The sequence below is a fragment of the Salvia hispanica genome, chromosome 5, assembly GCF_023119035.1.
Source record: "Salvia hispanica cultivar TCC Black 2014 chromosome 5, UniMelb_Shisp_WGS_1.0, whole genome shotgun sequence".
Classification (NCBI taxonomy): Eukaryota; Viridiplantae; Streptophyta; class Magnoliopsida; order Lamiales; family Lamiaceae; genus Salvia; species Salvia hispanica.
In genome coordinates, this window is record NC_062969.1 from 8,274,747 (window position 1) to 8,290,778 (window position 16,032).

At 34.4% G+C, this 16,032-nt stretch overlaps 1 protein-coding gene across 3 annotated transcripts; it reads left to right on the forward strand.

Moving 5' to 3' along the window:
• The first annotated feature begins 7,675 nt into the window (after positions 1 to 7,675).
• On the forward strand, positions 7,676 to 15,068 carry LOC125187967 (topless-related protein 1). 3 transcript variants are annotated; one of them, XM_048084664.1, is made up of 26 exons: positions 7,676 to 7,994; positions 8,193 to 8,331; positions 8,430 to 8,609; positions 8,703 to 8,816; positions 8,890 to 9,048; positions 9,278 to 9,455; positions 9,541 to 9,661; positions 10,074 to 10,180; positions 10,273 to 10,447; positions 10,544 to 10,653; positions 10,748 to 10,817; positions 10,904 to 10,977; positions 11,064 to 11,159; positions 11,237 to 11,332; positions 11,487 to 11,614; positions 11,694 to 11,928; positions 12,046 to 12,204; positions 12,312 to 12,386; positions 12,557 to 12,706; positions 12,791 to 12,901; positions 12,982 to 13,161; positions 13,254 to 13,382; positions 13,475 to 13,570; positions 13,710 to 13,898; positions 13,986 to 14,152; positions 14,636 to 15,068. In XM_048084664.1, exons 2-26 carry the CDS (start codon positions 8,252 to 8,254, stop codon positions 14,844 to 14,846), a joined length of 3,390 nt encoding a protein of 1,129 aa, XP_047940621.1. In that variant the 5' UTR covers positions 7,676 to 7,994; positions 8,193 to 8,251; the 3' UTR covers positions 14,847 to 15,068. The 3 variants fall into 3 exon arrangements, with proteins under 3 accessions (XP_047940621.1, XP_047940622.1, XP_047940623.1); XM_048084665.1 differs by having other exon boundaries at positions 9,278 to 9,452; XM_048084666.1 differs by lacking the exon at positions 12,312 to 12,386.
• Positions 15,069 to 16,032: the final 964 nt, after the last annotated feature.

The window sequence follows — 16,032 nt, forward strand, 5'->3', positions numbered from 1 at the left end:
AAGCTTGACCCACGAATATTTGCACATGACTCATCTACAAAATAGTTATATTCATGAGCTAATTACAAAAAATGAGTAATGCTATTTGAAATTAAATAAAATTATAAATCATGCACAATGACGTAAAAAGACTATTTAAATATTTAGCTTTATACCTATCATAGATGATGAGCTAGATTTCGATAAACCATCTGTGGACGAAGAAACCTTTGTGAAGTTTGTATGATAATTAAAGCTTGACCGACGAATCTTTGCACATGGCTCATCTACAAAAAAGTTGCATCTATGAGCTAATTACATAAGTATTTTGCATCTCCAAAAGAATGAGTACTATTTTTTAAAAAAATAGTAAAACATGCACAGTGTCGTATAAAGAAACACAACGACAAACAAATACTCACTATTAAAAAATATTACATCTCTGAAGTGGCAAACAAATAAAACAATAAAGCCCAATAAGTGAAGAATGCTTTTAGAAAAATAGAAGATTATTTAAATTAAATGAGATTAAATAAGTACAGATCACTAAAACATCCTTTCTATACCAACTCAATTATATGGCCTCATTCACTAAATTAAATAAGGAGATTTAATTCGAAATTGGACCTTTAGTATATCCCACAGCCCAATTAAGTTAAATTCAAGTCCAAAAGAAAGAGAAGAGCCCAAGTATATATACCTCCAAGTCATATTCATCTTCATTATTACCTAAATCTAGATGAGAAGATGAATATTACAAAGAAACCGCCACTGCGTCCACTCTCTGCACCATGCAACCGCCGCTGCTTGTCCGGCGCCGCCAATTGCCGCCGGCGCCTCCGTCTTTTCTCCAGGGTTCAACTCTCATCTGCCTCTCATTCCATCCGGATCTCCCTGCTTCTCCTCCGTTAGCTGCCTCCGCGATATGCATTTGTTGGTTAGGCCGCCGCCATGTTTTCCCCTTTATTAAGCTACCGCCTACTTTTCCCTCTCCCTTGTTCTCTACATAACGACCGCATCCACTACCGTCCGCCAAAGCCGCACGGCGCCGTCTCCATTCACGCCGAAAGATCGTTTCTCTTTTCTTCCTATTTTGACTTATGATTTTTTATTTCAAACTCATATTTTGATGTTCAAAATTGCAGATTTAGATAGATCTGCAGCTAATTACTTATATTTTTATTTTTTAGATTTCATACGGTTTTTTATTTCCAACTTTTAATTTGATGTTCAAAATTTTTCATAATTGCATGTGCTATAATAAAAAATATGAAAACTGACCTGTTGAGTTTTCGCTTCGTGGATTTATTCTTGTAGACTTTGTTAATTTTTTCATTCTTATGTAAATACCTATATCAAAGTAACAAATATAATCAATATATTCTGTTTGTTTTTTATGCAATTCACTTTTTTTTCCTTTTCTGGTGCAGTAATTTTTGTAACACTACAACTCACTTTGATGGCAAGCAAAGAGGAAGATACGTAGCTGAGATAGGAAAAAATTGTTACATCTCTAATTCCATTTGTAATACTCTAACAATGTAACAACAATTAATAACAAAATAAATACATAACAAATGCAAAAAAGAAATGATACTTTGAACATTCATAAAGAAAGAGAAAAACTTACTAAATAGGATTAGCAGCAGTGTATGGTGAGCAAACTGAATTTAGTTCTTTGAACTTGTATTTATAGAAAATGAGGAGTCACCATAATTTCTGAATTAGAATTTTATCTGATAGGTTTTGAAATGTCACCAGTATTATTTATCAGATTTAAGAGGATAACAATTAAAAGAATTTTTATTTTATTCATCGGGTAATAACATAATACTAATTATTTGTCTTTACCTTGTAGCTTGAGAGCCTCAATCAATGAGATTTGACTACTCTGACTTCCCTTTATTATGACCCCATGTTTCTTTATGATAAACTATTGCTGCAATGATAGAATGTTAAACAAAATACTAATGGAGTACTATAAATCATCTAAATAAATACACAAATTATATACCACGTATATTTTCAAGAAAGGAACAGCGCAAGTTTTCTATGTATCTTTATTTTGTTTAATAGGTTTACTTTTACTATTGGATATTTTTTTCATTTATAAATTTATACTAATGCTACTTTAAAATTTAGTTAGATCCATAAACAAAACGAACAAAATATAGATTCATAAATATATACGTGACACATTTTGTTAGATTCATAAATATAAAACATATTTTGTGAATCTAACTAAATTTAAAAAATAATGTGTTGTGTTTTAATTGTTTTAATTGAATATATATAAGTGTGATTTGACTGATTTGACAACTCTTCAGGTCATATATATTCATATCAATATGTTAATATAGTATATTATATACTAATGAAATAATAAAATTGAAGAAAGATTACATATATAGAGAAATAGAGATTTTTTTTGTGAATAGAACTATAGCAAATGTGATCTCAATTTGTAGAGGATGAAAAAATATGAATTTTGGAATAACTTTTTTTATATATTTCATTTAATATATAAAAGATATTTGAATAATAAATAAAATATTTATTGACCTGTGAGATTGTTTTTAGTGTTTATTGTTTTAATTACATATATATTAGTACGATTTGATTGATTTGACAACTCTTTATGTCATATATATTCATATCCATCGTATGTTAATATAATGAAATAATAAAATTGAAGAAAGATTACATGTATGGAGAAATAGAGATTTTTTTTGTGAATAGAACCATAGCAAATGTGATCTCAATTTGTAGAGGATGAAAAAATACGAATTTTGGTATAACTTTTTTATATATTTCATTTAATATACAAAAGATATTTGAATAATAAATAAAATATTTATTGACCTGTGAGATTGTAACAAATGGCATAATTTTATTGGTCAATAAAATAAATTGAGAGAGAGACCACTTGATCTCATTTTTACCCAATGGTCAAAAGAACACAATTTGACTAATTGACATTCATTATTATCTATATCAAATCAATCATATATTAATATTGTATATTATATGCTAATACAATTTTATAATATGCTTATCAACATTTCATGAAAGTGGGCGGGAAAATGGATTGGCTGGTATTCCACTTTTATATATATATAGATATTGAGAGTTTGAGACAATATAATGCATTTTCGTTTTATAACTATATTTCTGCATTTTGAAACTTTAGAAAATCTACTTCTCGTGATGTATATCTTTGATATTTTTATGATATATTTATTCAATCGAAGTTAAATAATGTCCTAGACATCTAATATATAAAAATTAAATCTTACCTATAATATCAATCAGAGTGGCGCAGCGGAAGCGTGGTGGGCCCATAACCCACAGGTCCCAGGATCGAAACCTGCCTTTGATAAGTCTTTATAGAGAAGCTTCCAAATCCACCTATTTTAATTTTTTGTTTTTTTAAAAGAACAGATAATTTTATTTTTTTTTTTTTTGTTTTTTTACAAGAACAGGTAATAGTATGATTTCATGTAAAAACAATTAATACTCATAGAATAGTCCACAGGAGTATATTGTCACAAAGTTATTAAGGCTAAATATAGATTTTTGAACAAGACAAATTTATATCGAATTATGCTTTATTTTAACATTTCGTCTTTAAATGTCTATTATAATTGCTTGTGTACTGAATAAAGTATATTGAATATAGTCTGACCCATCCACATGTGAAGATATAACTAAAAACAATTATGTTCAAATATATCACTGTTGTGAAGACCATAATATGTGGTATCTAAACAAAGTAAATGCATGACACGTGATTTAACTCTATAGAAATTAGTACTCTTTCCCATCCGCAATTAGTTGAGTCATTTCATTTTCTGCACTAAAACATGATAGTAATACATAATTAAATAAAAAAAAAATACGAAAAAGAATAACATAGATAAGACTCTTATCTACATTTTTTCTATTTTAACTATTTATTAATATTTTTTTAAAAATGAGTATAAGAAATAAAATGATTCAATTAGGACGGAACGGAGGGGGGTTATATCAAAGTGAGGGACGAAAGAGATCGAAATATTACAAAAGCAATAGATGAAGCTTGTAAAGTACTGTATAAAAGAAATTATTGAGTCGATTAGGTTGCATGTACTTATAATTTAATAATGGCATGAACTAAAATGGGAGTGTGTTGTATTGCAATTGTGCATAGTCGCTATACCAACCACTCAAAATCAAAAGCTTCACCAAACAATTGCATTTTCTATGCCCATTATTAATACTACTTCGACACCCCTATTTGGGCCCACAAAACATAGCTTTCGTTTTTTTCTATCAAATTACCAAACAGTGTAGTATGATGTGACATAAGTCGTGTTATGTTTGTATTGCTTTATTCCGCGATTACATAAATGATCATTGTATTATTTTCTCAAAATAAAATTAAAATACAATCTTAGTCATAAATCATAATCCACAATTTGCATCCCTATTCCCTAGTTAGTAGTGACCACATTCTTGATGGCGAAATGTACGCTCTCCATTATCTCAAGTACAATTCCATTAATAGCAATTAAATAATGCATTTTTTAGGTCAAGACAGAAAATACAAAAAACAATGTTCGGAAAAAATCATAGGTGTTTGGTTAATTTTACTGTATTAGTATTTTATTTATGCTTAATATATCTCCCTAACTTTGCTTGTATTTTTCATAATAAGATCACAATAGTAAAATATAGTACTCCTATTATATCATATCGACATTGCCATATAATCTTAAAAAAACACGTGTTTATACAGTGCATATTATTCACATTAAATAGTTTCTAACCTATGTAATGAGATGAGGGACAAGGAGTATTTATGTGTAATTAGGCTAGAGTTTTAATCTACCAATGTTTCATCTATGTATACGGCCTATATACATACGTTACTCTCGTTCAATCAATAACATCATCGTAAAAAAACATGTAAAAAACAATTGTACAATTTCAAATGGAGAGAACAATGAAAAATATTTGCATTATGTGGTGGTCAGCATAGACAAATGGAAATTGTGAATTTAAAATTCGAGTAAGATTCTAATTTCTAAATACTCCCTCCGTCCCACTTTAGGAGTCCCGGTTGAGTTCGGCACGGGTATTAAGAAATATAAAGGAAAGTTGGTAAAAAAAATAGTGGAATGTGAGTCTTACTTTTATATATTAGTTTTATAATAAAATGTGAGTGGGAAAAGGTGAGTGGAATGTGGAGCCTATTACCAATAATGGAATATTCCAACCGGGATTTCTAAAGTGGGACGCCTAAAAGTAGTAAAACGGGACTCTTAAAGTGGGACGGATGTAGTAATATTTTTTGATAAGAAGATCGTAGATAAATTTAATTATTCATGAAAGATTTGAGGCTTCTATTACAGTAAAATTATTTGAATTGGCAAGATGAGCGCCTTGTTGACATAAACGAGTGATCAATGACTAAACTATAAATCCTTTACATGTGCTCGATGTTTGGTTTTAAGTATTTATTTTAGGCAGTATATTTTTTATGAATTTGGTTGTTTTTTTTTTCATAATAGAGTTCTCTACATTTCTTATATGATAGTTGTTTATTTGTTGTCAATTACATCCAAATATTATATAGTGGAATTTTTGACTTAGCATCGCCCCCAAAATAAATGAATATTGTAGTGAAATCAATTCATGTGTTGATTTTTTTTATAATAATTGTGATGGTATGTGTTTATATAATTACTTATACTACTTAATCATCATTATTTATGTCCTAATAGTCAATCCCATCATAAGTAATATGGATTGTTTTCGTCATCCGTTCCATAAACACATGATTTTTTTTCTGTAAACTATGTTACACCATAATTTTCTTGTCATCACAATTTATTCACGGTCATTTTATTCATTCATAATTACTAATAGTACATAGTAGTAGAACATTATAACTATTTAAAATTCATACCCGTTTGTTTATTTATATTTGTATAGAACAAGAGAAATATAAGTAAATAACTTTAGGAAAAGTATGATATTCTTAGTCCATCGTAAGCTAATTTTGCCAATAATAATGTTCATAATAAAAGTTTCAAAGTTAAATTAAAGTTTAAAAGTCCATACTGTTATAATTATTTTAATAAGAATGAGATAGGATTGTCTAAAAATTACATACGCTGTCCAAAAAAGCAGGTCAATTTAAAGCGTCGAATATCACTGTCTCTCATATTTCCAGCAACAATCCTATCATACGAAAAGCTCAATCACAGCCGTTGAATGCAGCGCAAGACTACGTCACAGGGGCCCACTCTCCACAGCCCAGCCCATTCAGCGGTTCGAAAAGCTTCGTGTCTTACTGTGCACCGTACGCCAAATGTAGGGTATCACAACCCAACTTGGAGCCAAAGATATCAAGCCGATTACTCAGCAAAATCAAGCCGGCTCGATTGGGCCCCGCATGACTGTACCTATAGTGATAAGCACATTGGCCAATTGATACGCTTTGTTGCTTATCATCTTCACTGTTTTGCTCCTTCCGACAAAGGAACTCATTAATTTGTGCTGCAATCAAGGTTGTGATTTTTTCTATTTTAAAATTTCCAAAAGTTTTCGAGCAATCTCAGCAGCCCTCCCCAAATCAACGTGGTTGAAGATTAAATCACCCAAAGTTAGATGATAGGAAGGGCCGAATTTAGATTTAGGAAAAAAATTACAGTGGCAAAAGGATGAAAATGGATGTTGGTGTATTCACGAGGAAGAAGACAACTTTAATGTCAAATCAATTACTCCCTCCGTCCCTTTAGCAGTCCCATTGACTTTTAAAGCGGGCGGAGAGAGTATTATGCAAGTACTACTATACTAATATAATCGATCTTTTAATCCTTTTTTAGAATAAAAGCAATCCATCCAAATATATTAGATTAATTAATTTATTTCAACTAAAGTATTGCTTTCATTTTTATTTAGGAAGTTTTAATTTTGTTTAGAAACTGTAAATTAATTTCCAAATTCATTATTTATTTTTAAATAAATGATTAATCAATCAATTGTAAACACTCCATAAGAGTAATAGATTTCCTACTATATTTTTCCTAAATCTTTATCGATAAAATATTATTACAATTTCCCACATAATTCACGAGAAAATCATAACTTTGCAGCTTTAATTTATAAATTTAGTTGTTCTTTTTTTATTTAATTTCCTTTATTAATTTAATTATTCAAAAATCAGTTTTTCCATAGGTGTTTAATAATTTTATTATGTGAAATTGAGAATGAAAATATGAAAGTTTTTGCTGAAATTTTATGAAATTTATGAAATTGACTTTATAATTTCATCTTAGTTGGAGCATTTTTTTTGCACATAAATTACAAAATGAGTGCTTAGAGATTAAGTGGGGAGAGAATAAATTTTTTGTCAAAATAAGAAATGACTCAACTATCTTAAGACGTCCCTAAAACAAAATACGACGCAGTTATCGTGAGACGGATGAAGTATACGTTGAAGTCCCTCCTAACTATACTTTTTGCGTGGACTCTGCGGGCCTTTGTAAAACTCATTGGTTTTTGTAATGAGAGATTGAACCCTACTTTCAGCTTGAGTACTTGTTGATTTTGTAAAACTCGTCATCTCCAATATTTAATTACTTGTAATATTATTAAATAAAATGAATATTAGTGTGTGTGGGAGCGGGAGTGTGCTTTTTTTGTACCACACTCTGGAATCTTTATTTTGAAGGGCAATATTTTCTAGTTTTTCGCATTTTTTCAGTTCCAACTTTTCCTCACTTATTAGCTCATACATGGAAATCTTGAAATTGCTTTTGGGGTTTCCTTTAAGTGCCCTTTTCCTTTGCATCTCGGATTCGATTTAAAGCCACTTTCATTGGTGTGATTCTTTTCCATATAACCTCGGATGCAGCAATTCTTTATCAAAATTTCGACAACATATTGTCGGTGCATGCTCAAGCGTTAAACCCTACATCCTACGCTGATCTTACAGAAAAAAATTCAAGTTTTTCCCCTTAATTGAGGTGATCTAAAGGATCTAGGTTAATTCTGTGATGTTTTCCTCTTGCCCTTTTTTTGGGGGAGGGTTTGTTTTTTATTACTGTGTTTTTTCTTGTTTGTGTTGTACTCCACTACTAGTTCTTTTGCAGTTCATGTGAAGCAAAATTAAATGAAGGGATTGTTTCTGATTCGCCCTTGATTTTGCTTTTTGGTTTTTGCAGATCTATTTCTGTAATCGCTTTTGAAAAGTTGCGTTGTGACTGAAGAAGAGTTGATTGAGATGTCTTCTCTGAGTAGAGAACTTGTTTTCTTGATTTTACAATTCCTGGATGAAGAGAAGTTTAAGGAGACTGTTCACAAGTAGGTTTATTGTTTTAGTGATTTACATTTGTATGGTTCTTTTTTTTTTTTTTGTCTGTAAATTGTGCATTTCATATTTTTGACGCGTCTAATGATAGGCTTGAGCAAGAATCGGGCTTCTTCTTTAATATGAAGCATTTTGAGGATGAGGTGCACAATGGGAACTGGGAGGAGGTCGAAAGATACCTCTCTGGCTTCACGAAAGTGGACGACAATCGCTATTCGATGAAGTTGTTTTTTGAGATTAGAAAGCAGAAGTACCTTGAAGCACTGGATAAGTGAGATTTTAACACTCATAATTTAGAATCTGAATTAGCCCTTAAGAGATTAGAGTGGGTAGATTTATCAATTGTATCTGTGTTGTTGTTTAGGCATGATCTGTCCAAAGCTGTTGATGTTCTTGTAAAGGATCTTAAAGTGTTTTCGTCTTTTAATGAAGAGCTTTTTAAGGAGATAACTCAGCTGTTGACGTTGGAGAACTTCAGGTACTTGTTCTTTTGTGATTGTTGGCAATCATCGTGACAGATGTTGAATATGTTTTGCTTGAATATGTCTCAGGGACAACGAGCAGCTCTCCAAGTATGGAGATACAAGATCCGCACGAGCTGTTATGCTAGTTGAACTGAAAAAGCTTATCGAGGCAAATCCATTGTTTCGTGACAAGCTGCAGTTCCCTAACCTCAAGAACTCAAGGCTCAGGACACTCATTAATCAAAGGTAGACTTCAATTTGACACGTGAATCAATCGTAACTATATGATTTTTTTTTATGATTACAAGAGGTTTGGCTATGGACTGATATGTCTGATATAGTTTAGTATTTACATGGTAACATGGGTAGGATTTATGCTTTGCCCCATGTTTTGTTGATTGGTATCTCGAAGCCTAAGGTGTTTAGGAGATCAGCGGTTTGGACAGTGGAGGTGCTAATAATATTTACAATGCAGCTTGAACTGGCAGCATCAGCTTTGTAAAACTCCCAAGCCGAACCCAGATATCAAAACACTCTTCGTGGATCATTCATGCGGACAGCCAAACGGTGCAAGCACCCCTTCTCAAGCAAATAACCCCCTGCTTGGAGGAGCAGTACCAAAGCCTGGAGGCTTCCCTCTTGCTGCACATGTGGTTTGAATTTGTATATCTTACTTAACTTATGGAGTTTTCTTGCTGTGACCTGTTATACTTACTGGCCTGTGATTGATGATACCAGCCGTTCCAACCTATGCCTGTACCAGTCCCAACACCTCTTGCTAGTTGGATGTCCAATCCACCGGCTGGAACTCATCCAGCAGTTTCTGGTGGGCCTCTTCTTGGTTCTCCTCCGATTCCAGGTAGCACTCTCTCTCTTTATCAATGACGAGGATCTAGATTTTTTAAGATTCAAATCTCGCGATGATTGCTAAGTTTTGTACCTCGCAAGACACTATAATCTGTCTGGCTTGGCTTGATGTGTTGAACATTCTAATATCAATAAACTTGAATTGCATATTGTGTTGAAGGATTGTCAGTATGGTTTGCAGTATATTGGTTTATATCGAGAGACCTGGAGATCTCTTATCTATTTAACACTTATATGATATGCATGGAGAAGTATATGGCAATTGCCATGCAAGTTTTATTGGTCGGACAAACCAAGTTGATTAGATGTCCTAAATTGTTCCATGTTTCATGAAACACCCCTTATCCTTTGTGCCCACAAAAACTTGCAAGAGCTAAGTGTATTTCTTGTTGACTTTTGTACAGCTGGATTTAAGTATCCTAGGACTCCACCAAACCCATCTATCGATTTCCTATCTGGTGATTCTGATCACGTGAACAGAAGAACCAGGCCTTTGGGGATTTCTGATGAGGTAATTAGATGTTACGAAGACCAAATTCTTCAGATGAGATAATCGTTGTTGTTACATTCATCTGGTTATATTATGTGTGCTTTCATATGCAGGCAAGTCAGGCTAGTCTTCCTGTGAATATACAGCCTCTCTCGTTTCCAGGGATTGCTCACAGCCATACATTCAGCGCTCTGGATGATTTTCCAAAATCTGTAGCATGGACTTTTAGCCAAGGATCAACTCCTATGAGCATGGATTTTCATCCTGCCCAACAAACGTTACTTCTAGGTAGAGTTAACTGGATAAGATATATTTGTTATACTTAGTTGGTTTTTTTTATTTGTCAAAAATGTTGAATCAATAGTCTATGTATGTATAAACCAGTTGGCACAAATGTGGGAGATATCGGGCTGTGGGAGGTTGGTTCAAGGGAGCGGCTCATGCAGAGAAACTTCAAAGTCTGGGATCTGAGCAAATGTTCCATGTCTTTTCAGGTTGCCAGATATTTTCTTGACTGAAAAATACCGCAATAATGTTTATGGAATTCATTTAGTGTCAACAAGGTTTTGACTCGTTTGTTTAATTCAGGCTAGTGTGGCAAAAGACGCTGGTGTCTCGATAAATCGTGTTATTTGGAGCCCTGATGGATCTTTGTTTGGTATGAGTTAAGATGATATATCTTCCAATACAAGAAATCCTAGAGGAAGCTATCTGATTTGTGATCTTTAATTTTCTGCTTAATAGGTGTTGCATATTCTAGACACATCGTACAAATTTATTCGTATCATGGGAAGAATGATGTTCGTCAGCATTTGGAGGTATTATATGATCATTCTACCTTTATTTACTTACTAGAAAGTTTATGGTTTATTTGAGAAATTGCTACTGAGTACTTGTGTTCCAGATCGATGCTCATGTTGGTGCAGTAAACGATCTTGCATTCTCCCATCCCAATAAGCAGCTCTCGGTGATAACCTGTGGGGATGACAAGCTTATCAAGGTTGTTTAAGATACACTCTAGCTTGAAAGAATCAAACAGTGTCATGTGATATCACTCTCATTATCTTTAATTTCTAGGTCTGGGATGCCACCACTGGTGCAAAACAATATACTTTTGAAGGTCATGAAGCCCCTGTTTATTCGGTGTGCCCTCACAATAAAGACAGTATCCAGGTAATAAAGCATTATACCATTCTATTTTTATATAACTTGAGTATATCATGCCAATCTTTAGCCCCCTCACGACTAAGAATATCTATAGCATTGCTGTAGGGTTTATTAAGATCTTGTAGTGGTTATGATTTCTAATTTCTGTGTCATTTTCCAGTTTATCTTTTCTACAGCTTTAGATGGAAAAATTAAGGCATGGCTTTATGATAATCTGGGTTCTCGAGTTGATTATGATGCTCCTGGTCGATGGTGTACAACTCTGGCCTACAGTGCTGACGGAAAAAGGTTTTACCCTGTTGCTGCATTTTGATTTATTGTGAAATTGTCACTCAGCCGTATTATAATTTGGCAATTTCTCGCTCAGGCTTTTCTCCTGTGGGACGAGTAAAGAGGGAGAGTCCCATATCGTGGAATGGAATGAAAGTGAAGGAGCTGTGAAGAGAATATATCAAGGCTTCAGAAAACGATCCTTGGGAGTAGTGCAGTTCGACACTGCTAAAAACAGATTTTTGGCAGCTGGTGATGATTTTTCCATCAAAATCTGGGATATGGATAACACTCAACTTTTGCACTGTATTGATACTGATGGAGGTCTTCCTGTGAGTTTCAATCATAGTTTCGTAATACACCCACACACACATGACACATCCTTGCATATATATTATGCGAAAAGCACTGCCCATTGTGCCTCAAATTTGCTTTTTCACCAATGCCAGGCAAGTCCTCGAATCCGCTTCAGCAAGAATGGGACACTGCTAGCTGTTTCTGCCAATGACAATGGGATCAAGATATTAGCAAACACTGACGGTTTCCGCGTGCTACGTGCATCTGAGAATCTGGCTTTCGATGCCTCGAGAACATCTGAAGGCGCCAAGGTAATTTCTTCAGACATATTTCCAACTACTTGCAGAGATGGTGAGATTATGAAGAAAAAAAAAAGATGGGAAAAAATGACTAAAGCTTTTCATGTTGTTACCTGCAGCCCGTTGTAAGCCCCATATCTGCAGCAGCTACAAGTAGCATGGAACTTGCAGAGAGGGTGGCGGCCTCTGCAATGGTTGGTATTCTGCGGTTTTCTCCTTTCTGCTGTATACGATGTGCTATTATGTAGCCATGAGTTGGAATTTTAAACACCCACTCATTCTGAATTTTGTTCTTGGTGGACTGCGCTTCGCCTTACTATTTGCAATTGTGTGTGCTGAAAGCTTAGTCTTTGATTTTTGTTAGAATCGTGATACGAGAGACCATGGTGATGTTAAGCCTAGAATAGCAGCAGAGGATGCTAATGACAAATTAAAGAATTGGAAGCTTAGTGAAATCAACGAACCATCTCTGTGCAGGTCATCAAAACTTCCCGAACATTCAAAAGTAACAAAGGTATGATGTTCACTAATATGTAAGCGTCTTATGCATTTGTATTGGAGCTCTAACATATTCAAGCTGTTGGTCTTGTTGCAACAGATATCTAGGTTGACATATACGAATTCAGGCAATGCCATACTTGCATTAGCTTCAAATGCGATCCATTTGCTTTGGAAATGGCCACGGAGTGACCCTAATTTTAGTGGAAAGGTGAGAACAGAACTGAAGCTACTTCCCTCTTTAACTGGGAGTTCCAATCACTAATCATTTTGAAACGATGCTCTCTGTAGGCAACAACTAGTGTTTCACCTCAGTTATGGCAGCCATCAAGTGGAATCTTGATGACCAATGATATGCCTGATGTGAACCCCGAGGAAGCTGTTCCTTGCTTTGCCTTGTCGAAAAACGACTCTTATGTAATGTCAGCCTCAGGGGGGAAAATCTCTTTGTTTAACATGATGACTTTCAAGGTGACTTGCAGCGATAGATTATGTTTCGTGTTTAGGTGTGCTTCTGCCCATGTGCATGAATGTTCACCCCTCACTTTTTTGGATAATTGCAGACTATGACAACTTTTATGCCTCCGCCACCAGCAGCAACATCCTTAGCTTTCCATCCTCAAGATAACAACATAATCGCTATTGGGATGGATGACTCCTCAATCCAGATATTTAACGTTAGGGTGGATGAGGTATCTCATAAGAACATAATATCAGCATACATTGTCATTGTGGCTAATCCAAACAGTCTAGGTAGCTTATCGATAATATCCGCTTCTTGCAGGTTAAAAGCAAGCTTAAAGGACATTCTAAGCGCATCACGGGCCTTGCTTTCTCGAACACATTAAATGTGCTCGTTTCATCGGGTGCAGATGCCCAGGTTGACAATTTTATCAAACTCATCTTTTTCTGCAATGCAGTTGCAGATGGAGTGCATGATTTTGTTGTTAAGATTTTTGATAAGTATAATGATCTCTCTTATATATGACGGCTGATTTTAATTTCTTGCCCCACTCCAGCTGTGTGTGTGGAGCTCTGTTGGATGGGAAATGCAGAAGTCCAGATTCTTGCAACTGCCATCCCGAAGGTCGCCTGAGGCACCATCTGAAACACGTGTGCAATTTCATCATGACCAGACTCACTTTCTGGTCATACACGAGACTCAACTAGCCATATATGAAACAACCAAATTAGACTGCATACATCAGGTAAAAGAAAATTCCATTGAAGGCACTGATTAAGAAAATCACTTGAGGCAACATTCTCTTACACTGTAACTATATTTCTCCTTGCAGTGGGTACCGCCCGAATCTGCTGCCCCGATATCTCATGCCACATTCTCATGCGACAGCCAGCTGGTTTATGCTAGTCTGCTAGATGGTACCATCTGCATATTCAATGCTGCACACCTTCGCTTGCGGTGCCGTATCAGTCGCGCTGCTTATCTTCCTCCAAGTGTCAGGCAAGTCTCTTACATGATACTATGTTTTCGTGTTTCATTACCAAAGGCTTCCAACCTGACCTTTAGATTTAGGTCTTTATATAATTTATACAAGAACCTAATTAAGATATAAATTTGAACATATGAGGAACTCGATTTTAACAAGTAAAGTGCACCAGCTCAATGTACAAAAGGGATAATTGCATCTAAAAGCATGACTTATGCATTTCATGGTTTATAGTATGACTAGTTCTTAGAGTTGAGAGAAAATAGAAAGATGAAAGACAACATAAAACGTCTTAGAACCAGAGTTTTAATCTACACGAGTACGAAGCTGTTTAATTTCGCTATATTTCGAATTGACTTTGTAATTGCCAAAATTTTTGTATCGTGTATTTTTGTGAACCAATTTAAAAGGCATGTTAAAATTCTGTTTCTTTTGTAATCTGTTTGCTGCAAGAAATCTTGTTCTGAAAATTGTGTGCTACTTTCGTCCCCTTGCAGCTCCAGCATTCACCCAACGGTGATAGCTGCACACCCACAAGAAGTGAATCAATTTGCATTAGGTCTGTCGGATGGCTCTGTCCATGTCATCGAACCTCATGCATCTGAGGCCAAGTGGGGTGTGCCTCCGCCCCCCGAAAATGGCTCCACAAGCAATGCCCCCGTCACTCCTTCAGTTGGAGCCTCATCCTCGGATCAGCCTCAAAGATGATCTACACGTAGCCCTTGAATTGCTCTCGGTCTGGTATTTGTAGAGTGGCTCTCTGAGATCTTATCTTTTTGCAACACTGCTTTTGTTTACTTGACAGTTGAGGTGTTTATGTGATTACACTAAGTAGAAGTAATCTGGCACCCCATTTAAGACAAGAAAATATGTTCCAGACTGGACTAGAAGATCATGTTAATAATCCATGCACTTTTTTACCGCTCGTTACTTTTATAGTGCTAATTTTGATTGAATTTGTTCGATGTTTTTTTTAAAAAAAATTGAGTTGATGTTGTTTATTACTTGGTTCAAGTCTCTTTAGATTTAATCGAACATTTAATCATGTTTTGATAGCTAGAGATGACCGTGCGAGAAAAAATTAGTTGATTGTTTTGAATCACTGGCCGAGCAGCCCGCTTATGCTGTACGCATATGGCATGAGTTTGGTGAGGTTTCTCGACCTTGCGAAGCAGCCCAGTGAGCCGGCGACGCGCAATGTGGCTGTCTTGTCCGCGACAATGGGCTCGAGCTCATGTTGGGAATATTTACCTTATTCACACTCAATATATATAACTATAGAAAAAGCCAATTTTGAGCCTCTAATATAAGCATTTTTTAAATATAAATTAGTACTACTAAACATTTATAAATTTGTAACAGTTGTCTAGAGTCTTTGTCCTAGCGACAAGGAGGTTAGATATCATGATCTTAACCTCAGTTGTAATTTCCTCTTTTCTTAGGAGTTTATATGTAATATCCTCCTTCATATAGGAGTTAAATTTTTAAAAAAAAAAATAAAAGAAAATAAAAAAATAAATTTGTAACTGTTACACTAATTATTTAATAATATAAGAAGCACCATATAATTTATCGTTAGAAGGTTTGAAATGGCGGTTTATCATTAGAATGTTTATAATTATATTTAATAATATAATAAGCAACATATTTACACTTATTATTTGCAAATATCACATTATTTACAGCACAGAATGATGAGTACACAATTAATAATACAGTAAGATATTTGTTGTTTCATTTGCATCGGTAGTAAATGCACAAATAATTTATCAATTGAAATTGAATAAAGCTACTAAATCATGCCTAATTCATCTTGCCTCCATTCTTTCTCTCTCTTTGAAATCCTCTTACTCTTTCCGCATCATATCAAATAAAGATTCAACAATAGAAGATA

What these genes read in the sequence shown, in the direction of transcription:
- LOC125187967 (XM_048084664.1), top strand. Translation starts at nt 8,252, where the DNA reads ATGTCTTCTCTGAGTAGAGAACTTGTTTTCTTGATTTTACAATTCCTG. An exon ending in TCCCTCTTGCTGCACATGTG is followed by an intron (nt 9,456 to 9,540) that starts GTTTGAATTTGT and finishes TGATGATACCAG; the next exon opens with CCGTTCCAACCTATGCCTGT. An exon ending in TGGTTCTCCTCCGATTCCAG is followed by an intron (nt 9,662 to 10,073) that starts GTAGCACTCTCT and finishes ACTTTTGTACAG; the next exon opens with CTGGATTTAAGTATCCTAGG.